This window comes from Ixodes scapularis, unplaced genomic scaffold (genome assembly GCF_016920785.2).
Source record: "Ixodes scapularis isolate PalLabHiFi unplaced genomic scaffold, ASM1692078v2 PGA_scaffold10__122_contigs__length_95168666, whole genome shotgun sequence".
Classification (NCBI taxonomy): domain Eukaryota; kingdom Metazoa; phylum Arthropoda; class Arachnida; order Ixodida; family Ixodidae; genus Ixodes; species Ixodes scapularis.
In genome coordinates, this window is record NW_024609836.1 from 35,493,172 (window position 1) to 35,520,635 (window position 27,464).

General features: G+C 44.8%; 1 protein-coding gene across 1 annotated transcript in view; it reads right to left on the reverse strand.

The window, feature by feature from the left end:
* Nucleotides 1-972: 972 nt before the first annotated feature.
* Nucleotides 973-27,464, reverse strand: part of LOC120846975 — a gene marked incomplete at its 3' end in the record, with an annotated part of 41,026 nt that continues 14,534 nt past the window's right edge. The window contains exon 2 of the mRNA XM_040218889.1: nucleotides 973-3,069. Within this exon, the coding sequence (XP_040074823.1) occupies nucleotides 973-3,069 (2,097 nt within the window). The remainder of the gene's footprint in view (nucleotides 3,070-27,464) is intronic.

The window sequence follows — 27,464 nt, forward strand, 5'->3', positions numbered from 1 at the left end:
CATTGAATGAGGAAAAGTAAAGCGATCAACGAACGAGGCGCAGATATGAGCATATGTGTTCTGCTTTCTATCGCCTCTTATTCGCCTATATTGTTATTGCGATACGTTCTGGGTTAGCATTCAGAGCTTCTGAAATAACTACACAAGAAGAGACGTCCGATAAGGACCTGTTGTAATTTTTGTTTGTTTTTTAATCGGAAGGAACCAAATTTAGAAACCGAAACTAAGTCAATATCGCTGGAATTCTGAGTATACTTGGACGGGCTGTGCTTCCAAAAGCTCTGAAACAGAAATCGTTCATTTGATGAAAGAAAAAAAAACACTTAATAGTCGGCAGGGTTTAAAGGTAATTTGACAAGCAAACATTTCCATTTTTTTATGGCTCATTTAGAATTCAAAAGTCCCTCACCTGTTGGTGAAGCAGTACTAAAACCCTCAAAACTTACCAATATATATATATATAGGGTGTTTCAGAGAACTCAGGACAAATCGCTCCTGCGAAAACTACTCATCGGAACAAAGAAAAAGGCTTAATTGTGTCGTTTTGGTCCCGGGCCAGGGGCCCATTTAGAAAAATTATTAAAGTCCGGGATAATATAGTTGTTAATTATTTTTGCGTAATTAATTTTTTAATATTGTGCTTAAGGGCATGGTTTCAATTAGAAAATTGCTCAGCATCGTCGAAAAACAGTAAATCAACAAATTGCAGAACGATAGAAGGTAATTAGACATAAGGAAGATACATAGAAAGGGGGACGGACAACGAAGACTTCCAACTAGCAACAACATTTATTGACCCGAAGTTTGCATATATAGGTGAAGGAGGGGAGGGTGAAAGACGCTACACTGGAAAGTGGGAAAGCGATGGGAGAGAGTGCAGAGCCAGGGAAATGAGGGACGATCCCGTGGGGTAGGCATCTAATCGCTCGGAGCCGCTGAAACGAGGGACGTCAGCTCTGGCCCCAGGAAGTTTATCTCCCTCCTGGATAAGCCTATGGACGGGGATCCGAAGTTGCTGTGACTGTAGTGCATGGCGAAGGCCTCCATGATCTCTCGTCCGTATCTTGAGGCGTGACCTCCAATCCTGGTGGTCGAGGGAAGGTCGGCCGAACAGGGTTCGCTGCACTCAGAGGTGTGTTTGGCAATCGGGTGGTAACAAATCTCCGAAGTGTCGGAGGCGGCTTTCTTGATCTCGTTTGCATGTTCCCTCACCCGATCGTTTAGGCATCGGCCCGTCTGTCCGATGTATTTAGCACCGCAGGACATGGGAATCGAATACACGCACTCTTTGCAGCAGGTTACATAATTGGTCTGGTGCTTTTTCTGGCACGGGGGCGCTGGACCGGGGTTGTTGACCTTTCTACAAATAGAAGCTAATTTGAACTTGCAGGAAAATACAACGTTGGTGTTGAAGCCGAGCGCAATAGATTTCAGGCGATGTGAGGTGTTGTGTATGTAGGGGATGCACGCGAAGCGTGACTTAGGAGGGAGGGGTTTGGACTTCTGCCCCGCGACAAGTCTTTTGATTGTTGTTTCAATCAGGTCTCTCGGGTATCCTGCCTTTATGAGGCGACTAATCTGCTTGGATAGGCTGGGGGCGGAAAGGTGCTGACAGGATTTAACCTTTGCCGAAGCAACTAGATTTCGAACGATCCCATTTTTTACATTCCTTGAGTGTGAGCTGTTGAAAGGAAGAACGGGCTTAGAGGACCTCTGCTGGTGAGCCCAGCAGATACCTTTGCTAGTTGGGACCAACCTGAGATCCAGGAACTGTAAGCCCTCAGGGGAGGGGGCCTCTTTGGTGAACGTAAGCCCATGTGAGTTCTTCTGGAACACGGTCTCTATGGCTGCAGAGTCGGAGATGGTGGAGTGTGGGATGAGATAATCGTCAACATAACGAAAAACCTTCGCATCGGGAAAATCTCGTTGAAGGTCCGCCTGAACTTTGGCGTCAACATAAAACAGGTAAATTTCGCTGAGGACGGGAGCCAAGCAAGACCCGATACAAACGCCGGCCCTTTGTATGTACACTTTACCCTCATATTCAACAAGCGTTGATTGGAGATACAGTTGTGTCAATTCGAGAAATGAGGACAGCGAGACGCCACATGAATTTTGAAAGTCTATGACACCTGTCTCGTGGATGGCGTCAGAAATGAAGCCCAGGAGGGTCTTCACGTCTAGGCTATAGTGGAGATCTACAACATCGAGCGAGAACGCTCTTACAGCTTCAGTGCCGGCGTGTAACTCGTCCAGCACGGGAAGGAGATCTTCCGAATTCCTTAGTCTGAAAGGTTGGGGGAGCTCTAACGTGCCGAGATGTTTCTGCAGAAACTTCGCCAAAGGCCTCTGCCAACACCCCGTCTCGGATACAATGCTGCGGAACGGCACGCCTGGTTTGTGGGTTTTAGCGGAAAAGAAAATAGAGAGGTATTGCTTCGCTGGGGCAAGAACGGCACTTTTTAAAGAAAGGAGGTTAGATGAATCGCACATTGCCTTCACCCTGGACCTGAGGGATCCGGATGGCCGCGTTTTGAGGCCGATAAAGTTCTTCTTTAGGGCCTCGTCGGATTTCTCTTGCATTTGTTGTTTGTTCAGGATGACGAACTGACCCGTTTTGTCAGCTTGAAGTAAACGCAGCTCACCGGCCTGAAGTTCTTTGATGACTGGCGTAGAGGCGTTTTTGGCTCTCCTGCTCCCCCCGTGGAAGCACACAGCCCTTGTTCCAGCACCGACGAAGTCTTGACGGCTATCCTCCGGGATCTTGGCGGCGATCTCGTACACCGACGCCAGTTCGTCGACTCTGGAGCTGTTCACGGGCGGGGCAAATTTAGGTCCATGGGCGAGCAGGCTTTCCGTGGCCGGAGACAACGTAACCCCTGACAAGTTGATGGGGGGCTCTGGTTGGGCCTTGGTTGACACGTCTCCACCGTTCCTCAGGTGACGGAGAAAATGGTTCCAGGAGTCTGACAGCAGGGTGCTGGCCGACTCCTGTAGAAACCTGAAGGCTGCCTGGCGATCATAGTTGGGTCCCAGGTGTCCGCACATCACGGAGGGAAGGAGTTGTTGCTTCGGCAAAGGTTAAATCCTGTCAGCACCTTTCCGCCCCCAGCCTATCCAAGCAGATTAGTCGCCTCATAAAGGCAGGATACCCGAGAGACCTGATTGAAACAACAATCAAAAGACTTGTCGCGGGGCAGAAGTCCAAACCCCTCCCTCCTAAGTCACGCTTCGCGTGCATCCCCTACATACACAACACCTCACATCGCCTGAAATCTATTGCGCTCGGCTTCAACACCAACGTTGTATTTTCCTGCAAGTTCAAATTAGCTTCTATTTGTAGAAAGGTCAACAACCCCGGTCCAGCGCCCCCGTGCCAGAAAAAGCACCAGACCAATTATGTAACCTGCTGCAAAGAGTGCGTGTATTCGATTCCCATGTCCTGCGGTGCTAAATACATCGGACAGACGGGCCGATGCCTAAACGATCGGGTGAGGGAACATGCAAACGAGATCAAGAAAGCCGCCTCCGACACTTCGGAGATTTGTTACCACCCGATTGCCAAACACACCTCTGAGTGCAGCGAACCCTGTTCGGCCGACCTTCCCTCGACCACCAGGATTGGAGGTCACGCCTCAAGATACGGACGAGAGATCATGGAGGCCTTCGCCATGCACTACAGTCACAGCAACTTCGGATCCCCGTCCATAGGCTTATCCAGGAGGGAGATAAACTTCCTGGGGCCAGAGCTGACGTCCCTCGTTTCAGCGGCTCCGAGCGATTAGATGCCTACCCCACGGGATCGTCCCTCATTTCCCTGGCTCTGCACTCTCTCCCATCGCTTTCCCACTTTCCAGTGTAGCGTCTTTCACCCTCCCCTCCTTCACCTATATATGCAAACTTCGGGTCAATAAATGTTGTTGCTAGTTGGAAGTCTTCGTTGTCCGTCCCCCTTTCTATGTATCTTCCTTATGTCTAATTACCGTTACCAACACGCTCGTTTTGTACTTAGATAGAAAGTACGCGCATCATTTTACGGCTTTCTGAAAAACCGCACAAATTCGCCGGGTTTTTAAGTTTCGGTTTACTATCGGAGTGCATCTCGGCCAGGGCGGCACCGCGCCCCGTGGAGAAATAGTGCAACCAGCCTCTGCTGCGTCGCGCGATGACAGCGCAGCAGAGGTTGGTTGCACTATCTCTCCACGGAAAGCCGTAAAATGATGCGCGTGCCTTCTATTGTTCTGCACTTTGTTGATTTACTGTTTTTCGACGATGCTCAGCAATTTTATAATTGAAACCATGCCCTTAAACACAATATTAAAAAAATAATTATGCAAAAATAATTAACAACTTAGTTATCCCGGACTTTAATAATTTTTTTCCCGGGACCAACACGACACAAGCCTTTTTTTGTTGCGATAAGTAGTTTTCGCAGGAGCGATTTGGCATGAGTTCTCTAAAACACCCTATATATATATATATATATATATATATATATATATATATATATATATATATATATATATATATATGTGTGTGTGTGTGTGTGTGTGTGTGCTTGTCTATTCTATGTGCGCGCTGGTGCCCTGTAGGCACCAGCGCACACACAGAAGTGCACGCACAAATCCAGACAGATTTAAGTTTTTCTCATACATTCGGCTAAACGACCGCAGTAGGTATCTATAAATTTTGTTTGCTGGCCTGTTTTCTGAAAGGACCTTCCGCAGACAGAAATCAGAATATTTTATTTGTTTGCTATTACAATATTTTTGTTCGCCTGTTCCCTTAAAATGCACTGATGCTGACAGAAATCAATAGATGAAACGTTTACTTCACAAATATCTTTAAATAAGTAAGATGTTAGATTAGGTAGGTTTATACTACTGAGCCCTAATATAAGAAAAAGCTTTATATTTAACATACGTGCTCCCGTTTTCATATGGAAGGTAATTCTCACCACAGAGTATCAGCACCTGCAACAGGGTGGTATTGAAGAACGTTTCACAACATGCAAAAGTCTTATAAAGCAAATTTAAAGTGGAGAGGACGGAGATCATTATGGTGGTGCACTCACTAAAGGATTCATTACAACACTTGTTTAATTGACATTTTGACGGCAAAGATATTGGCAGTTATTAAATTTAGAGCAGTGTTTAGACATGGCAGAGCAGAGACTAAGGAAATGGAAATAAAAAAGGCATAGGATGTGGAGATCTCGAACAACATAGAGATTTATTTGACACAGCAGCTTGATATATACAAAAAAACAGAACTCATAGATGCCTGTAAAGGAAAACACAGAAATCCACTTAAAAATTAAAAAAAAAAAATCAATCACACACTCTCCACAAGACAAGTGGCACCAAACATTAACAAACCAGCTTGCTGAAACATGCAGTAGTGCAAAAATAAATCTGTGACTGCACAACACAGATGTACAAAAACAGGACTCACACTACCAAACATATACATCCCACAAGAAAAATGACAACATATCTAAATAAACCAACTTACAGGAACACTTAGTAGAAAAAATAAATCTGGAACTCCAGGAAACCGAAACTTTGTTGCCATTGTTCAATGAAAGCAGAACTCCACAACACAGCCATCACACACTAAAAACAAAAACAAAAAAAAAAAAAAACACTGGCCTGGGGTCCTAATCTGGACACTTGGCGAAGAAGTCGACGAGAAATCCGGCGCCACGCTTGACCTCGGCGTCGGCCAATCCAGGCTGCCGGAATTCTCGCCGACTTTTTCGCCAAGTGTCCAGATTAGGGGCCCTGCTTGTGCTGCAGCCTGTGGCTTAGAGCCATGCCACAAAGTGACTCCTAAGGCACTCGAGAAAGTTCCATCACACTGTCAATTCAGTTGTCAAGCTGGACCTCTAACAAAACAGAAGGGAATTCAAAAATAAATAAAGGCACTGCGATTGGCGACACGCTGAGCAAGCAGACTAAAGGCATGACGCCAAGGACGCAACCGCTTTGCGGACGCGGATCCGCTTCCAGTGTGGATGAGCGGTTACCGCGGCGGAGGTGGCGTAGGCTCACTCGGCTGGTGAGGCGACGGAGGCGACGGGTAATAAATAATCACCGGACGCCGCTTGAACGAAACTGGAGAAGCGTCGGCGCGCTGGAAGTTGGGGCGTTTGTGCACGCAGCGCTGCCGTCGTCGCTCTGTGTGCGCGCTTTTCAAGTGCAGATGGCGGTGTTCCGTTGACCGCCTGTGGTTGTGGAAGCTCTAACACATGTTTCTATCTGATACTGGTATTAATCAAGCGCTTTAGCGCATGCGGACGGTAGACCAGATAGACGGCGGCTTGAGTCCGTTGGTCGACGCGTGACAGATGACAGGGTTTCATTTCATTTAATTTATTTTCATCCTTTAGGGCATTGCATAAGGCGGGGGGGGGGAGGGGGGGGGTACAATGTGTCGAATTATACGATACTAACACAGAAACAATAAAAAAATATTAAAAAATAAACACAGCAGAAGTTATATATACGCCCACTCAATTAAAAATGGCCTAGTCGAAGATTATAAAACTCCGCTGAATCAGTGGCGCTAACGATAGAGGATGGCGGCTAGTTCTATTCAGCGGTGGCCTGAGGGATGAATGATTCGTGAAACGCATTAGTTTTACCGGAGATTCGTTTAATTGGACATGAGTTTTTCAGGCGGGATGATGTTTTATCCGGAGGTAAGAGGAGGGCGCTTGGTAAAAAAGTCCCTTGATAATGCTTTTATAAAAGCATTATCAAGGGGGCGCTTGCCCCCCCCCCCCCCCCCCCCCCCCCCCCCGGTTGGTACGCCCATGTTGGTTGTCGTTACTTGTATATATATACAAGTAACGACAACCAACATGGGCGTACCAACCCGGGGGGGGGGGCGTTTGCCCCCCCCCCTGAAACAGCCGCCATTGGGCAGGGCTAACACTGGCCGGCGGCGCTCAAGGGATACAAAGGGCACCGCCCCAGCCCCTGGGGGGGGGGGGGGGGGAATCTGGTTTGCCGCCCCCCCCCCCCCTCAAAAACAAGTTGGTACGCCACTGACGACCAATACAAATGACAAAGCACATTCCGCTGGAACAAAATGGCGGCATTCAGTTCAAACCTCTGCTGTGCGCCACCATTCGCTTCCTAAAACCTGCACCGTCACGCGGTTGGCGCTACAAGGATTGTCGCTACTTGTAGGGAGCTCTTATCTATAAGGACTTTACTTGGTAGCTCTGGGCACTGGTAATTAAATGGGCGATGCACTGATATTTGTAGTTTGCGCAAATACCGCTTAGAACGAATCCCTGACGTTAATGATCTGTGAAATACCCGTTCGTTTTCACCACACGCAATTGAAGTCGCAGAAAAAAATAAAGAAAAACGAGCAGCGTTCGCTCCCTCAACTCGCAGCCAGAACAAGCGGCCCCGTGATATGGAGCCGATTATATGCCGCCAATGTTGATCCTATATGCGCTGGGGTTGGCAAAGCGCAGGACACGCGCTGAGTTCCAGACATTGTTATGGTTCGGTTGTTGTCGTCATTGCAGCGATTGGACACAGGACACTACCCGAATATTTCTCGAGCTATTGATTATCACGAGCCCAAATCGAGTGTCCACGCCATGCTCGGGTCCAATCTATGAGCCGTATTCAAATACCGTCACTGGGCGGTACTGCTACCGCCCAGCTACGTCATCAGGTTTTTCGAAGGAGAGATTGAATGAAAACACTCGTTTTTGTCCTCGAAATTACACCGCAACAAAGGAGTTTCTTGCCCAGTGGCGTTGCGTGCAAGTATCAGTGAGTCCCACTAGTGCCAGTAAGCTCGTGTAAAGTGAAAAACATTCCAATTGAATATCGTTGCACCGCCCCTTTAATTTTGTGATGAAGGCAAAGGCGAGAAAACTTCCTCCGAATTTGAAGGCGTACAAGACCAAGTTGACTTTTTAAAAAAACTCCGTTTAGTTCACCCTAAAAAAAAAAAAGAAAAAAAAAGAAGAAAAAAAAGTTTTGTGCATTGTTCATACGCGGCGCGAAGTAGTTCTTAGGAGATTTGCTTGTCGGAGGAAAATGCTATGCTTCTGGTGTTTGGAGCGTGTACGTCTTGTTAAAATAACTTATATCTAATAAAAAATGCACCTGCATATATCTTACTTCCCCATAAAAAGGTGGAACTTAGTAAAGCTCCGAGCCTCACATTTTTTACTTCGGGCCTTAGGTGAAAACGGGTACAGATGGTTGATTGAGTAGACTTGAGGGCTCCATGTGGCGGAAGCATATTCTAATTTAGGTCTTACGTAGGTTTCGTAAGCCGTCTATGATCTTTCGACATGAGATCGTGCGTCTCTTATATTAAGTCTGATGAATGCGAATGTCCGGGAGACCTCTGCAGCAAATGGCTTCGATGTGAGGTTTTCATGAAAGCTTAGGCGTTAGTCTTTTGCCAAGATATTTATACAATAGAATAGCTTCAATGTCGTCTTTGTCAATAGTAAATATTGAAATGTTAGAGAATACATTTTATGAGGGAATTAGATCAGGTTGCACATTGATTTGTTAAGCGACATTAGCCATTTTTTGCACCAGTTGTTCATTTTTGTGAGATCACTTTGGAAGCTTAAGATTACCAGTTGCAGGTGATATGGGGTTATACATAACGCGGTCTTCATCGAATAGACGTATTTTACAAGAAATGTTTCGTGGAAGGTCGTTAATGAAGATAAGAAAAAGGAACGAACCAAGGACGGATCCCTGTGGTGCATTGCACATGAGACTCAAGCAAACTATTAATCTATGAAAATACAAGAGCATTTGATTGCAGGGATGATAGTTTAGAACGGAGACGTTGATGGGGAACACGGTCAAATACTTTTGAAAAATGAAAAAAAAATATGGCGTCACTTTGTACATGGCATGCATATGGTTAGTCTGTAGCTCATGCACAAATTCGAAGAGCTTGGTTTCGCAGGAGAAGGCCCAACGGAAGGCGTGCTGCTGACTAAAGAATAAAATGTTTGTGGATATATGTGACTTGCTCGAGAAGTTTGAGTGCGATACAAGCTAGAGAGATAGGCGATAGTTAGAAGCAGAGGACCGTGTTTCTGCTTGTTGACTGGGCCGACTCTTCCAATTGGAAAGTCTGCAACTTTCGGGGAGAGTCTGGTTAGAGGTGAGATTTCAAATTTCACTGAAATACTGGCTGGCTTCTTTAGTATCTTAGCGTTAGTATCATCTTGCCCTGCTAACGAAATTATTTTTAGGTTCTGAATTAACTTAATGATACCGGGTGAGTTAAAAGGAATGGAAGACATGGGTTCGTAAATCTCTTGGCGTATGGCGCGAATATTATGTGGGCATTCATTTGTAAATATCGAAAAAAGTGTTCGTTTAGCACTTTAGGGCACTCAGTCTCTAAAACAGGTAAAGCAGTATCCTTCAGGTCGATGTTTGCGCGGCCACTTTTAGTGACAAAAGCTTCAAGAATTTGGTTGCGTTGTCATGTAAGGTTGTGGAGAGGTCTTGTGAGGAGTATGTAATTTTAGATAATTTAAGGCTCCTTGTATAATTTCAGAGTGCAGTGTGGTAGGACTGACATACGCCAGATAAGTTGTCTCCTTTTGCCTTTACGAAAAGTCGTTTTTTTTTATTGCTTAATGACTGGATTGTTTGCTTATACCAAGGATTAGATGAATCAGTCTTGATGTTTAGTGTAGGGATTTATCCTTGAACTAGGTTATTTATTTTATTCTTATAAAGCGTTGAGTTTTCCTCTACAAATCTTATCGAGAATTCCGTTACGTAAGTGTTAGGAAAAATTAATAGTTCGTTGTTTATTGCTTCATAATCGGCTTTATTATAATCGTAAATAATTTTACAATTTTTTTTTTTTACAACTACCGGGAGTGACAGGTTAACGCGAAGGATCCTATGATCGCTCAACCCGAATCCCGGAAAAAAGCTCACCGGAGAAGAGCTCACGAGAGGAAGGCTAACTCACTTTTGTGCGGGTCCGGAGAAAAGCTCACCATTGTTTTGACAGGCCCGGAGAAAAACTCACGTCTAATTAAATTTTATGTAAAGTGGTCGTTATCATTGGTAGTGCTGCCAATGTTTTAGGCGCTGTCGCGCAGGCGGTACACTATGCAACCCAGTTAGCTCGAGGCGATTTTTCGCATTTTACTTAGAGGAGGGGTAGACCAACGTCAAACTTTTATCGCATAAGTTTATGTGCCGAAATAGCGAATTTGCAGCGCACTAATAGTTTTAACGGCAAACAATAACACGTAAGAAAAAAAAAAAGACCAATCTCTCGTTTATGTTGACGTTGCCACACAGTGTACTCATTCCACATCAAGTCGGTAAGCTGTGGGCAAAGTAAAAAAAAAAAAAGCTGAAAAGTGATTTTTTTTATTTAATTTTGATTCATTTAATTTAAATAATATTAATCTGATTTAAAATAATCACTGCAGCAAGAAAATATTGATTATTTATAACTATGCGCATTTTTAAAAAATAGCATATTGTTTGATCAATTCTGCCGATCAATGAAAACAATGCGGAAAAAATAATTCCGCAATTTTAACAGTTTTTTTTTGTTTATGAAAACCACGCCATACTAAAACAAAAGCTGTTTTTTTTCTCTAGCGAAAAGGCTGTACATGTTTTTGTTTTTCCTTTCGCTCTTTGATTTTCTTGCAATACGACATTACTTTCGCAGTTTTTGTTTCTATGTCTCGCTTTCTGATGTGATTGCAAGACGATGTGACATAAAACTCAACTCATCGACTTGCTCCGAAGACCACAGATTTTTTTTTTTCGTGTTCAGTCTGATATAAATCTTTATTGTGTGATGATTCTTTGATTTTAATGTTTGTTTATAATTTTATGCTTTCAATATCCTCATATGTTCCATATGCGGATATTTAAAGCATAAAATTATAAAGAAACGGGAAAGGAAAATATAATATATATATATATATAGGTTGGGGATTCTTTTTGCGGGAAAGGTTTGATTGAAATCATGATTTAAATGACGATTTAAGGCATCTGGATTTTTATCTTCCACCATGGCTGTAGCTCTCGTTAGCTTTGATGTCAGCCGATTTTGCGCGAGTGTGACCATATTTAATTCTGACGTAGCCGGGATAGAGGAAATATGACCTTGCTTATATTCTGTTCGAGTGAGGTAAAAATTGATTTTACTGCTTAGGTGGAATGTGGAGATTTGGCAATGCGGTGTCGGTCTACTTTATAAAAGATCATTTTATAAATAAATATTCAGAAACTACTCAAGCTGCAGCCCTCTACACTGATTGTATTTCCCCCGTTATTTTGCTTAATTAGCCTTCTATTGAAATTGTTTCTTTTATTTCGCCTGACATGTTACAAAACGTTTCTATATTAAAAAGAAAAAAAAATTGCTGGTGAAGTCCAGAATGACCGCATGCGCGTAAGGCATCCTAAAATGCTGCAGTGTGCGTTCACTTCAGTGAACGCATTTCACTTTAGTGAACGCTCGACTCTTAGAATCGTAGGTTAACTTTTTTCCGCATCCGTCAAACGGCCGGTGAGCTTTTCTCCGCATCGGACAGTTTTTGGCGGTGAGCTTTTCTCCGGTGATCGAGTTTTTCTCCGCCGACCGCTCAACCCATCACAAGGCTGAATCGACTTTACGAGATTCGTTGATGTGGTTAAAACCAGATCAAGGATGTTAGCAGAGCGTGTTGGTTTGTTAACCATTTGCGTTAGATTAAAAGTTAAACATATGCCAATGAATTCTGTTGATGTACGTGACCCATCAGATGATAAACTGGCCCGATCGGTTGGCGGAAAATTGAAATCACCAAAAACCAACAAGTCAGCCTTTGGAAACCGGCTTCTTATCTCGACTAACACCGAAGAAAGATGAACGATGAATCACAGTTGGCAGGTCTCTGATTCTTAACAACTTATTGGCAGGTAAATATTTAGATCCAATATCACAAAATTTTAGCTCTATAGTATATTAGAAAAAAAAAGGATTAGAGGAAAAAAACAGTTTGGAACAGTAATTTGGATTACTCTTAAAGTAATAAAGAAAAAAAAACGAACGTTCATTCTTTAATAAACCCAATATTATATATTTATCTTCTTTTATAATACAGATTGAAAAAAAAAAACTCGTCGTCGTCTCATCCAAGTAACAATAATCAAGAGGCACAAAACTAAATGGACGATATTTTAAACTACGCCCATATTACCTTGCTTTAGACTCGACAAAAGCCCGCTGACAAAATCATAAGCGCGTACCCGATCTAGCAGTTTTGCTGCTTCCCTGTTTTTCTTTGATGATTGGCTTTTAAATCAAAATTTCCTTTTTAGCCATATTAGACCCTATTTATTTATTTTCAATTCTTTTAAACGTGTTATACGCGTGCCCTTTGGTGACGCAGGTAGAGAGACATATTGTATTTCTTATTCATTTTAGCTCTCACTTAAAAATTGGAAATGGGTATTCTGGTGTCTCTGTCACCTGTTCAAGCGTAAACTGCAGCATACATACGAAAGCCGCATTAGGAAAGAATGCCAATTTGGAAACGTCTTCGTCGTTTGAAGGAAGCGGGCTGTTTTTTTGTATATGTACTATCGGGGAAAAATGAATTGCGAACAGGGGAGCGCGTGGCTCGCGGTACAGGCTGCGCCACCTGGAAGTGAGCCTAGGGCGAGGGTGCGTGGCCTACTCCGATGTGTTCACGCCCCTCGATTGGCGCTCCCCAAGCTTCAGCAGTGCGCCTCTTAGTGCGCTGAAAGCTATCACTGCTATCTTTGCTGGCTCAGCGCGTGCGGTGCAAAGAAGCTCGCCGCACTCGCCGAGCAGGCAAAGATAGCGGTGACAGCTTTCAGCGCCCTGAGAGGCGCACTGCCGAAGCTGGGGGAGCGCCAATCGAGGGGCGTGAGCACATCGAAGTAGGCCACGCACCCTCGCCCCTAGGTTTACTTCCAGGCGGCGCAGCCTGTACCGCGAGCCACGCGCTCCTCTGTTCGCATTTCATTTTCCCCCGATAGTACCTGCTACTGGGGAAAACGACTGAGGTATTCCCCTGGTGTGTTTTTTACGTGTGTGACAACCTCGGTTCCTTGCGTGTGCGTGCCATTTCGAAGACGTGTGATCAAGGGGTATGAATTTCAAGACATCACTTCCGATCAGCTGATCAGCGCGGATTCGTGTGCGTATGCTTTGGAGATTTATTTGGGAACGTACGGTACATATTAGAACCGTATTTTTACAGTACCTGCTACAGCCAGCCGGCAATGGCCAGGCGGCACCGCGAGGTGCTGCATTCAGCTCCACGAGCGGAGGCGTGTGTGTTACTGGGGCGGCCAGTCTGCCCGTCGGGCCGTGGCGAGCGGCGGCGACTCCGATTTCAGCAGTCCTCGTGTGTACGTGCGCGCCGTGTGCCTGGTTCTTCTATGCAGTTTTTTTTAAGACCACCGGGAGCCTTGATAGGTCGAAGTGTTTAGAGCATATTCTAGAGTTGTCATTTGGACACCAGTTTGAGTTGTCTTCACCACTATATAATAATCGGCGCCCGATCGGTATGTTCGCTTCGTTCGTCTTCCAGGAAGCAACAAGAAGGCAGCGCATCGGTTTACTGTACTACCCGGTTGCCCGTCTTCGAGAGCCGGCAGTCCGGACCCGCCGACCCTAGTTGTCGCCCTTCGTTCTGAGCTCGCAGTCGGAGTCCGTGTCCAGACCTGCGGATCGTCCTTCCCACGCCAGTGTTGCGTAGGCTAGCTGTTCCGGGCTATCACAGCCAGTGTCTCGCTGCGGAGCCCCTCCGGGATCGTGATAGCCCGGGCCGGTATGACCAGGGCTCGCCGCTTCCGCCAGTCCTGATCCGAACTTCGCTGGTGGAATGCTCGCGGGAGTCGCCATAGGCCAGACCAGCCAGAACTTCTCTATCGTTCCTGCCCGGTCCCAGCCTCGTGCAGCAAACTCTTCCTCTTTCCTCGCCGGCTGGCCCCCGCTCGCGCCTTGCTCGGCTGTCCTCTCCTCCCGACGCCCACATACACTAGAATAAAATTTGGGTAATTAAAACCAAACTCTGCATGCTACAGAACCGTACGCACATTGCAAAGCCTGGTGTTTTTCTAAAGAAAAACTTTAGTATCCTGGTTTCTGTACGCCGTCACATTTGTTACCAGGCTCAGCATTAAATTTGGTTGCTGAAACAAACAAAATCTTTGTGCTACGAAAATCCACTATTTGAAAACTGGCAAGTTTGGAAGGTTTTGGTTGCGACCACGCGTGCCAAACGGCATTAGGAGTGCCGGAACGGGCCGACGGGCCTTTCGCTTGAAGACCTGATCGCCCAATTCTCGACGTCACAGCGAAGCAACAATCGGCCCGGTTGTTCCTATCGTATTTTCCTAATGTGTCTGTCAAAGCGACTCGCAATACAACTTATATCAATGCTATTTCGCCGAGTAGTCTGCAAAAAGAGTTCGTCCGACCACTTGCCAAGCAAGACCATTCCACTTATAACGCTCTCTGGGCGGCACCATTTTTGCTTGAAGTGAGGCGCCAAAACAACGAGGACACAAGGAGAGAAGCAGACAGGACGAGGTGCACTTTCAACTGAACTTTATTTTAGAAAAACACAGAAACGCAAGCTATGCCCAATGTACACGTGCGCATGGGTATGTTCGACAGCAGCGCCCTCTCCATACATCCGGGAATTTCATCGGGTTCGGCTGGTTCGGTGGGGTAAAACGAGAGAGAGGGCATGCGCCCGACTCCGCTAGCAAACGACAAACCGGGAAGTTGCCATTCTCCATCTTGGGGCTGTATCGGCGGGCTGTACGGAAAATCGAACTCTCGTTCGTGGCTGCCGTTGTGAAGTGGTTCGCGTTTTAGAATAGTTGTGGCTACTCCAAAATCAACCTAGAGCTTTTTGTTCTACTTCGGTAAATGATCAACTGACATATCTTTTTTCCGTTACTAAAATAGCAGTTGAGTCAGCCGGCAGTACTGCCCTCAACTACTGCGTTTATTGCGGCACGAGAGCACTTTTCTATTTATTATTTCAGACTTCCACTCATGGTCGATAAAGGCCTGCACTAGTACGAACTTTGTATAGTAGAAGAAAGTACAGCAACCGGATTTACTTTTCGCCGGAGAGACCGGCGAATCTGACACAGTTTTCTCTGTTTTTTTTTTTTTTTTTTTATTTGCACGCATTTAACAGCGCAATTGGACTATGTTAGTCTTTTGTATCTAGCATAGTATTACACGAGATCTGGCATACCAAAATCTGCGCATCTGCGCTTGAAATTCCCAAAATGACGCGATTTTAAACTGAGTTTGTACGCCAGCCGGATGCTAGGTACATCCACTCGGCGGAGCAGACGACAGCGGGTGAGAGGGGGAGGGCATTTTTTTCTCTCTATTACCCTCTCTGCTATAACCCTAAAAGTTCACCCCTTATAGACCTTTCCAGCGGCAGTCTCGAACGAAGCGATTTATAGCGTGCGTCCCTGGTTTTGAGAGTGTACGTCAGTGTTGCCCGACTGCGCTGAGCTGTGGAGTTTCTCGTCAGTGAGCAGTGGCAGCCTGCGTAGGCGCAATTCCGGACGCTGGTGGAGGCTAAATTGCCGCGTTTTCTTTTTTTATTTTGTGTTCTGTGGCGAACATAATTTATAGAGGTATTTAAGAAAGCATGCAGTGCTCTACTTTTGGGAACAGAAACAAAGAAATGAAAGCTGTTTTGGTGAGTCCGTGCGCGACAGAACAAATGCAACTGAAATGTTTGTTTCATTTTATGTTCATCGTTTTACGGCACCGTACACTCAGCCGTGTCAATCTATAAAGGTCAAAATATTTGACCACCCAGGATATCCGAACTGCATGAATATTCCCCGCCCACAACATGAAATTCAATGAGTCTCATCAATCGAACAACATATATTGTACGTACCGCACGGTGCCGCGTTATCCGAACAGAACTTGAGAAATGTCTCAGTGTCGACGATAGTCTCAGTGTCGACGATAGTCACTTCACGACACTTGGACGGAATCCGGCGCGTTTTGGGGAACATGTAGAAGACAGCAGCTTTTTTGCACAGCTCCAAAGCAAATGAACGAACGTGTCTATTCTGTCCCCACACCCCGGACCCGACCCTATCAGCTATTTTTCGCGAAGACCCGGAACACAGCCGGGAAGGCTTTTTGGAGATTACCTCAACGGAAATGATCCTCCAAGAATGTCGAACTGCCTGTGTCGCGGGCTGCTTAACGTTCGCTCTCTTCGTTCGTTTCCTGCAAAGGCCGACCAACCTACGAGCCCTGGTATTCTCTGGTTCTCACAGTGGAAGATAACATACAAAGGGTTAGCACCCTAAACAGGCGAATAAAGTAAAAGCTTCCAAGAAAAGCCGGCGAACTCCGGATGCAGAATGCAGGTGGGGAGCCAGGCTGACCGGGTTTCCACAGCTCAGGCGGGTGCCAGGAATTTCTGGCTTATAGACCTTTCCAGAAACAGCTCGCTGGCCGTCGCCATTTTGCGACTCGAGCGACCCCAATCAGCCAAAAAGTTCTGCCACCCGCCTGAGCTGTGGAAACCCGGTCAGCGCGGCTCCCCACCTGCATTGTGTGTTCGGAGTTCGCCGGCTTTTCTTGGAAGTTTTTACTCTATTTGTCTGTTCAGGATGCTTGCGTGTGTTTGTAATCTTCCTCTGTGAGAACCAGGCAATACCAGGGCTTGTAGCCTGCTGGACCTTCGCAGGAAACGAACGAAGAGAGCGAGCGAAGAAAGCGAACGTCAAGCAGCCCGCGACGCAGGCCGTTCGACGTTCTTCGAGGATTATTTCCGTTGAGATAATAGGGAGTTTTCGTAGACCGCGCTGCCCCTTCCGCTAAGCGTTCCGCAACGAAGAAGTTGCTACTGCGCCTGCGCGCCGATAGCCTTGACTGTGGAGTTCCCGCTATCGTAGCGGGTTGCGGAGGGCCTTGCGGGACGGCGAAAACGATCTACGAAAACTCCCTAATCTCCGAAAAGCCTTCCCGGATATGTCCCCGGTCTTGGCAAGAAGTAGCTGATAGGGTCCGGGGTATGGGAAGTTCTAAATAGACACGTTCGTTCATTTGCTTTAGTGCTGTGTGAAAAAAACATTACTTTTCAAAACGTACCCCAAGACAAGCAGGATTCCGTCCGATCGTCGTGAAGTGACTATCGTCGACACTGTATATTGGATATGCTGTGTTATTTGAGACCTTTCTCAAATCCTGTTCGGATAACGCGGCACCGAGGGGTACGTACAATATATGTTGTTCGATTGATAAGACTCGTTGAATTCCATATAGTGAGGGGGCAATACCCATGCAGTTCGGCTGTCCTCTGGTGTGGTCAAATATGTTAGACAGTTAAGATCTTTGTAGGTTGACACGGCTGAGTGTATGGTGCCGTTAAAAAGATCAGCATAAAATGAAACAAACATCCCAGTTGCATTTGTTCTGTCGCGCACGGACTCACCGAAACTAGCTTTCATTTGTTTGTTTTTGTTCTCAAAAATAATTCAACGCTTTCCTAATAATTTCGAGAAATTATCTTCGCCATAGAACACAGAAGAAAAAATAAAGCGAGGCGATTTTGCCGCCACCAGCGTTCGAAATTGCTCGTACGCAGGCTGCCACAGCCTACTGACGAGAAAACCCACAGCTCAGCGCAGTCGGGCAACACTGACGTAGACTCTCAAAACCAGGGATGCGCGCTGGAAATCGCTTCGTTCGAGACTGCCGCTGGAAAGGTCTATAGGGATCGCTCGATTCGCAAAATGACGGCGGCCAGAGCGCTCTTTTTGCAAAGGTCTATAAGTTTTAAGGTTTTTTTTTTCTTCATGATATCAAGGAAATTTGTCCCTGACAACCCAGCGGGTAAGCAACAGCCGCACGCACCGCTGACGTATGCAACCGAACGTCGCAATGACGCCATCACAAGTGACCAAATCGGTTCTCACGAACGACTCCAAGAGGTTGAAAATCGGGAAACTGTCCGGTCTTGGCCGGAAAACTTTAAACGCAGGGACGAAGCGCTTCAGTGGATAAAAGAACGTATTCTATAAAGAGAAAACCTCGGGATGGCTAATGAACTCTGACCTATAAACTCCAAAATGTGATCGTGATCCGCAGATTGCGGTTTCTGAGTAACTTCCGTTTATTTCAGGAGGGAATACGTACACGAGCACAACGCAAAATGGAGAAGGTCTGGCCCCTCAAACGGACCCTAAGAAATGCTTTGAAGTTCGATGTTACTTAGTAGCAGTAGTAGTAATAAGTACCTTTTACTTAAAGGCCGCTGTACAAACGGGACGTTCTGCAGGGAAGAACCTTCTCTCCCGAAGCTGGAGACGGGGAGGGAAAGGGCCAGCGTTGGGTGGAAAGGGCGTCTAGAGAATGGGATTAGCCTTGGGGCGAGGCCATCCTCTCGAGAGGGAGTGGGGACGGAACAAAGCTGCCGTTGGGGTTCCGGCTACCAGGTGGAAGATAAGCTTGTCAAACGGCGACCTCGGATGCGAGGACGGGCACGTCAGAGAATTTGAAAATAGCTGCTTGATTAGCTGGACGACCCAGTGCGGTCTACTGGCTCTAGAAGGTGACTCGGATGAAGAACACTCGTTTTGCTCCAAAACTCTAAAAGCATTCTGGAACGTGAATTCTTGCCACAAATGAAAATAACACATACATGGAAAGCTACGAAGGCACCTAAGCTTTCTCCTATGATGTGAAAATGCGCGAGCATTACAGGCAGAGTTATGTTGGCGCAACTTGCAATAAAGAAAGAAAAAAAAAAGTTATGTCGGCGCAACTAGGCGCAACGAATAGCGCGCTAGTTTCACGATCAAGAGGGCCTAGCTTCGAAACCGGGCAGGGGATGATTTTTTCTCGTGTTCTTTTTTATTTCGTTTATTTTTTTTTTGTTCGATCACGTGACAATAAAAATCGCATGAACAGAATTTCTTTTTTGGCCACGTCGCCAGAGATTTTTTTTATTATTATTACTTCTCCTTTTCTTCTGTCTTTCTTTTTTTTTTTCCTTTTTTTCGGTTTACGCTCCCTTTTGCATAACTCTTTGCACCTATTTCGCGTTACATTAGCGTTAGCCAAATCATTTTATTTATGGCAGGGAATTCTGCCGTACGTATCTTATGTTACTATTACCAACCCTGGCTTACAATACGCATAGAGAATTTCGTCCGGCAACCAGTTTGGGAATGACGAGGCCAAATTTGTGTTATAATTTTTTTGAGGTATAAGCATAATTTCGGCCTCGTTATCCGTCGGTCTCTATGATTGGCTCTTCAAGTATCTTTTGGGAAGGCAGACGACTGGCATTTTTAGTGTGCACGTGTGTCGACCAGAGAGAACATTGCTGAAGCGCCTCCAGCGTGATTTTGGCCGTAAATAACTGGAGGCCCCGGGCAAACCCACCCAATGTAGAAAAGTATCTACCTTTCTCGTTTCATAGAGAGCTATGAAAGGGACGAATTCCAGCCGAGTCAAACTAGAGGCTTGCAAACGCAATCGTGTTGACAATAGCTCCAAGGAGTTTGTATGACTCTCTCTGGCAGTGTGCAGAGGGCAAAGGCACGGAGGTAATCTATGCTTTCACCTAGTCACCTCGCAAACGGTTGTGTATTGGCTGCAGAGATCCATTTCGCTTTGTTTTATTACCGGGATTATAGCTTGATTTCTGTGTTCCTAATTTCACAGACAGTACGAAATCGCTTTTCTCGTGTGGCGTCACGGCGGTGAGACAGAAATGAATCAGTGTACCGGAATTCGACGCGACGACAACCGTGTGATCACGGCTGTCCAATTAACGTCAACAATGCATAAACTGCAGTTACTTGTACTCGTATTGCATCGTGAGGGAACGACTATGACTGGGTAAACAGGAATAGGGAGAATGGGTGCGTGTGATTTGTTGAAGTTCGAATCAACAAATCAAGCTTCAACGAATGCGATAGTATTGCAATCACTGAACCAGCTATATGAGTTTTCAGACGGTATATACCTTCCAAGTATGCGATTCGCGTTCTGCCAGTGGTGCCTCAGCTAAATTAAAAAAGCAAAATCCACGTTAAAAAAAAAAAAAAAATATGTTTACGGTGACTTGAGCCGCTCCCGTGCCGAATCATGTTTCACGTAAGCGTAATCTTGGGGTAGATGCATGACGAGTTGTCTTCAATCATAAAAATAGTTTGATTATGATTATTGGCAGCGCTAAGAATTTGAAAGCCAAGCAGTGAAGACAACGGTGTTCTTAGATATATTATATACATTTTATTTTACACTGTTTGACTACGCTGCCGTCGTTATGTTCTTGAATTATTGGCTAGCTTGTGGCGGACAGGGAAGTCTTGCAGGACCATATGATAGGACCTACACTAAACCTGCCGCACTTCAAAAAATGTTAGTCCAATGCATACAAGCTTGTTCAAGGCGGACGGAGCGTTGCGCATCCGGCAAAGCGCATACGGTCGCTGCCCGCGGCGTTTTTTTTTTTTTTTTTTCGAGCAGCGAAATAATTTTTAGTCAAGCAGCAGGCTCCCTCTTCGGCGGGTTAAGCCGGATTAACGGAGGCGTCTCCTAATCCATTCTCCATGTTGTCCCCTCGGGGGAGGGCGGTAAACAGATGGGGGAGGGCGGTGAAGGAAGGAAAGGAGAGCAGGAGAGGAGGAAACGCAGAAAAAGTGGAAAGCGCGAACTGTACGGCGGCCTTTAAGATGTTACTAGTAGTAGTAATAGTAACCTTTCCCTAACTTTAATGCAATAAATTCAATAATCACCTTCTCCCCTCTTCGTTTACAATATTACTACGGCTGCCCTTGTCAATCTTCACTCATTCCCATTATATATACGGTGCAGCCTGTCCCTATCGGGAGGAGTGATTCCCTAGATATCTTGGAAGACGGGCCCTTTCCGACATTTGCAAAAGCTGAGATGACGTGCCACGTCACTGCCGCATGTCGGAAACAGCGCGGGCCTTAAATCAGCAACGATTGTCGTCTACCAAGTTAAGCAAATTCGAAACTAAACAGTACAGAGAGAGCTGGTCAGAAATTGAGTCCGCCGAAACCAGTGGCCGGGATAGTTTAATCGGTTAAGGCGTGGCCCCGGACAGGCGACGGTTGCGGGTTCAATCCCCGCTCCTGGCCCAATTTTTCGCCAGCTCTCTTTCCCTTTCCCTTTCCCTAACTTTGATGAAATAAATTCAATAATCACCTTCTCCCCTCTTCGTTTACAATATTACTCCGGCTGCACTTGTCAATCTTCACTAATTCCCATTATATATATATATATATATATATATATATATATATATATATATATATATCTTTTTTTGATGGTAGAGGGCTGTAAACTATAGATTGTTTTAGGTCAGTTCGAATAAAGGTAAATTTCAGGACCTCATTCTTAAAAAAGGAGTAAAAAAAAATCATTTTGCCAAAATTTATTTAGGTCGTTGAACAAAACAGTGGTCACTATGAGTCGAATTATACACGCTTACATTAGACCTGATATCCAATTTCCTTTTGTAACCAAAAATTCAAAACATGCAAAAAAAAAAAAATCACGTGGGGAATAACGTAGCAGCTCAACACCGAGCACGCGTGTGAATGGCAGAAATAATTGCACTGAACAATGAAGTTGACATTTTTGTCTCTCAGAATTTCTTTTTATATCTACGAACGCATTCGCACTTGACTGCGTGGTTGCTTACCGTTCGAAATCAGAAGCAAAATGGTTTATGTCCCTATCTTAACCTGTACGGTCTTTCGGTCGTCTTCAACAACAAATCGTTTTTGTCAAGGGTCTCTAGACAAGTATTTCTTAGAAGCACAGCTGGCCAGACACGTGGAGCAGAAATTGGGGTAATTAAATTCTGTCAAATATAAATATGTCCTGGTTTCTTACCAGTCGGCGAAATAAAGCAATCTTCAAACTTCCGTGACTGCAGACAATGAAACTAATTTTTTTTTTTTAACACAGTGTTTTTTTTTAGACCAACACAATGCAAGCACAGCAACGTGAACAGCAGAGGTCAGAGATGAACGAATGCCCCATGCGGTCACCCGTAAAAGCAGAATACATTACTTTTTTTTTCTTTTGAAAATAAATGTGCTGGGTGTTTCAAGGAGCAGCAAGGCTCTTTAAATCGACCGCAAAATTCGGTTTCTTAATCTATCGCGCTACGACTTAGCGCAGCGTTGCCCACAGATGATGCATTTTTTTTTGTAAAATTTACAAAGAGCGAATTTACCTGAGGAAAAAGTCAAGAAAGAAAAAGGCTTAGCTCCTATGGAAATGCGGCGAAGCCACCGGTCTTTAAACAACCCGGCGCCGTATCGCACGGGAGACAAGAGATGGCGCAAGCGGTCGTGACGCCAACTGCCGCCAACGAACGAGCATACAGCGCCGAAAGCCGGCGTCTTTAGCAGACGTTCTTTTCGACTCAAATGTGGTGCACGTTCCGCAGGCGGCGACCGTCCCAGAAAAAACAAAACAAAAACAGGCGTGGTAACAACAAGGATCTGCAAAGCAGACGACAGCAGTACCCCGTAAAAAAACAAAAAAAAAACAGTAAAAATAACCCGACAATTCATTTTTTCATCGATTATGTGTCCAATCAATGTGTTTTATTAGTAAGGATGATAAAATAACGCATTGGCAACTGATATCAGAAAAACTCGCGCCACTTTTGAGTCGAAAAGATCGTCTGCTAAAGACACCGGCTATCGGCGCTGTATGCTCGTTCGTTGGCGGCAGTTGGCGCCGCGACCGTTTGCGCAATCTTTTGTCTCCCGTGCGAAACGGCGCCGCATTGTACACCTAAGAATGGGGTATAACAGCATTCCCAATAAGTGAAGAGTGTGTGGAAAAGAGAATGCATGTTCACCCTAAGAATGGGGTGTATCGGTATTCCCAGTAAGTGAGGAGAGTGTGGAAAACGGAATATATGTACGCCTAAGATTGCGGTGTAACAGCATTCCCAATAAGTGCAGATGGCGTGAAAAAAAGAATATATGTACACCTAAGAATGGGGTGTATTGGCATTCCCAGTGAGTGAGGAGACTGTAAAACGGAATATATGTACACCCGGGGTGGGGTGTGTCTGTACACCCGGTGAGTATGGGGGTGTACGGAAAGGTGCACATATGCACCTCAAAATGAGGTGCATATGTGCACCCCTTTCTGGGGTGTAGCATATATACCCAGGGGGGTGTCGTATATATGACAAGTCACATACACCCCAGTGGGTGTAAGTACTACACCCTTTTTTTAAAGTGAGGGGCTAGAAAACGTCGAATGCAAAACCGCAAAAACGCAGGTAAATAACCGCGCAGAGCGGGTCTTTACAGTCCAAGAGAGTGACAGAAAATTTCTAGCTGATAGAGGGCGCGAGAGTCGCACCAGCTGCATCAGCATCAGCAACATGGCGGCGGCCTAAGGTGTATACAAAGCGTGTGCCAGTGGCTTACACCCTTTCAGCTCCTTCATTTTGAGTAATACACCCTTTTCGTATCGTAAAATAGTTACTGTTGTATGGAACATGCTTCATTTTTGAAGCATCTAACAGGTTTAACAGGTTGTGGAAATTGTGCTGCCTCTGTCGCTCTATATCCAGATGTCTCGTCTAAAATTTTAAAATCATTGAAACAGAGGGAATTACCTCTTCATTGAAAAAATGCAAACCTACACGAAAGTGAAGACAAAACAAAAACATCTAACTATTGGCCTATATCTCTGACAAATGCTTCCTGCATCGATAAACTATGGTAGCCAAGTTGATTGTGTCTATTTAGACTTTCGTAATCCATTTGATTCGGTATCACACACTTTGTTGCTGCAAAAGTTATCCACCATTCATATTCCAGATGCACTAAATAAATGGCTTGAATTAAGCTTATCTCGTTGGAAGAAAGCAAATTGTGGTCCTAGGTAATGTGAGTTCGTCTAATGCAAGCGTCTTATCTGGTGTCCCGCAAGGATCTGTCCTTGGTACCCCCCTCCCCCTTTTTTTTTAATACACATAAGTGATTTAACTGTGAGAATATTTCTAGTCGCGTCAGACTATATGTCGATGATTTCTGTGTTTACTGTGATATAACATGCGAAGCGGACTCTGAGCTCTTGCAGAAAGACCTAAACTTTATTTTATCGTGGTGTCAAACATGGACGATGACTCTGAACTTAAATAAATGCAAGCTAGTCAGATTTACTAACAAACGACGATATCTACTCACAGAATATTTCCTTGGTGGCACAAGCTTATCTGTTGTTTCAAAATATAAGTATTTAGGAGTTTTGGTTACCAACGAATTATCTTGGAACGCTCATGTTAATTATCTATCCTCTAACGCTAGCCGCTTAGACGTAACTTTGGGCAGACACCCACAAAACTCAAAGAAACTTTACATATGCGAACGTATGTCTGATTTTAGAATATGCTTGCACCGCGTGGGATCCTTACATCAAGAAAAGTAATGAGCTCGAACGCACACAGAAACGTGCAGCGCGGTTTGTGTCAGGCGAGTATGATTTCTCTAAGAGCTCGTCTGCTATATGCAATATGTTAGGGTGGCCTTTCCTTACTAACCGCCGAAAATATCTGACATCGCTTATGCAGCTTACTAGCTGAAATTGTCCCTGCTTCACTTTTTTTTAAATTTTTTTTACAACCCTACAAACTTTGTTATTCAATTATATATTTTGATTGCTGTTAATACTTTGTTATCGTCTTTTCTTGGCGTCTCTATTGTAAAGTTGCTGTGGTGCTGGCATCTAGATATTTTGCCATGGCTGTAATGGGCTTTTTCCGGGGTTTCCACGGCGCATGCGCGGCAGCAGCAGACAGGAGTCCGCCATTTTTGGTGGCGCGGTACGTCCGGCTCGGGGCTGCAGGAGGCAGTGGTGGTCGCGCGTTTCGAAGCTCTCCACAGACCCTAGCGCTATTTTGTTGTTAAGCGCAGCAACGACAGCGAGCGTTGTCGCGGTTTAAGCTTCTTTGGGTTTCCTTCTATTAGCCTGCACTCGACGAAGCGGCAGCTCTAGATTCGGGCGATCCAGCGATACAATGCGTACGGCTCGTAAAGGCAGCCTTGAAAGCACTCCCGCGTTTGCAGTTGCCACTTCAAGGAAGGTTCATGTTATTGTTTCCTCATTTTTTATTTGTGTGTGAATACAAGTCAGCAGATTGGTTAGGTATGCTGTCGTGAGGCTTATGTGCCACGCCGAGCGAGCGCCTCGGAGTTAGCGTTTCTGGGATAGTGCGTTTCACTGGCACACTTTTTTGTTTAACAATGTGACGGTCTCGTGTTGCTACGCAAACTGCCTGTCTGCTTTTTGGTTGTTGTAAACATTGGAATAACCCACAGTTTTCATATATTTATAAATCATTGGGGTAAAGTGGCTATGCTGCACAGTTTGTTGCTACGTGCACACCCAGGATGGGAAATGGGAGCAGATCTATCGTATACCACGACCGTATCTGCTGGTCTTGCGGTTAAGTAAGAAAGAGGAAACAATCATCTTGATCTGTTGTCCTCGTGTATGTATCGAGTAAACAAACAATAAGCTTGCAACATTGTCTACAGGCGGCGGCGCTCAACTAAAAATAAAGAAAAAAAAAAACGAAAACAGGTGTGGCCGATTTTGTGTTTTTTCTTCAGGATCTACAGTCATACACAGCTGTAGCCTGAAGTGGGGTGACATCAATGACGAGGCTCGCTCAGAAATCGGTGGCTGCACGTATTAATCTTAGATATTTATGAAACATGTATTTTAGCGGTGAATTTGACCTTGTGAAATTTCAAAGTGGTGCTTGTTTCCAGTACAAAACGAGACCAACAAACTCGCCAGGGTCAGCGGCGCTCGCAAACGACATGTAGTATAGTCGCTGAACAAGTCTGCCGTTGACCCGGCCAAGTTTGTTGGTCTCATTTTATAATAGAAATGAAACGACGGGTTGAAATTTCACAAGGTAAAAATCCACCACTAAAATACACATTTGATGAGAATTACATTGGTACGTTCAGGCGCCGGTGTTTTTCGGACGGTTTAGAGTAAGCTTTCACATTTATGGGAATACATCTTGCCAATTGAAATTTTCGAGCAAATTAAACAAATAGATCGCAATTAAAAAAAAAACAAAAAAAAACTTTCCTTAACTGTACCTTGGTCTCGAATATTTTATGAATTTACTGCCGGTACTGCATATGACATGAATCCTAGTTTAATGTAACCGTTTGTACTTTCTCATAGGTCGAAGAGAGCTTCGACGGTGGCGGCAGTCACAACGGGCAGCACGGCGAAATCGATCGTCCATTCATTCGAAAAAAAAAAAATGTACAAACTGACGAAGTCGTTCGTAGTTAACGCATTAATTGAAAACAAATCTGCTCGTCGATTGTGTTGGATAGAGGAAAAACAAACGCTGAGCAGTGAGCGCATTTCCCGACCGCGTTCAGACAGCCAACATAGCTTGGAGAGGGCAGAACCGGAAGCAAGGCAGGCCATCAAAAACGCCTCTCCTGCTTGCCGATAGATGGCGCCCAACATTTGCGGAAAAGGCCCATTGTGAATCGTCCCACATCACAGAGTCTTCTGTGTTTTTATAAGTACTTTGCCTTTGTGTAAATTCTGTACTGTCTTCCCCCCCCCCCCCCTCACCCTACAGTAATGCCCCAGCAAGGGCGCTGTAGGTAACTGAATAAATAGAATAGATAAATAAATAAATAAGGGTGCTATAACGATGAGAACACCCTTCCTTTTTTAAGGGTATTTGAAGTATTGCATCCCTCTTGAAACACTTTGTTTCGGTTACTATGTCAAATATTTATTGCCTGGACCAATGCTTTGTCGTATATATATATATATATATATATATATATATATATATATATATATATATATATATATATATATATATATATATATATATATATATATAATTCAATTCCGTTTTTTTTTTTAAGATCAGGTCATACAAAATAAAGAGCTGGCCCACAAAAGCAGCATTCTGCTTGTATGTGGGGCTGCAGGCGACCAACTAGAATACATGTTGTTACAAAAAAAAGAAAAAAAGTAAGCACTCCGCAGCACAAAAAAATGAAGGGAACACCAAATTAGCAACACAAATAAATACAAAAATGGAACACGTTAGAGCATGAAATATAGGTGCTTATAGCCAAGTCTACTCACGTAACCATGCAATAAAAGTACGAAATATCTCCAACGGTCAGGCTACGATATCTACAGCTGAGATGCTTGACACCAATTCCTTAGTTTCCTTTTTAGTACCCCAGTGGAATCCATATTCATAAGGGACTCTGGGAGTTCATTAAATAAAGAAGGAATGTAATGATTTCTGTTTTTCTTTCCATACAGTGTGTATATTTTCGGAATGACGCATCTTTCAGTACGTC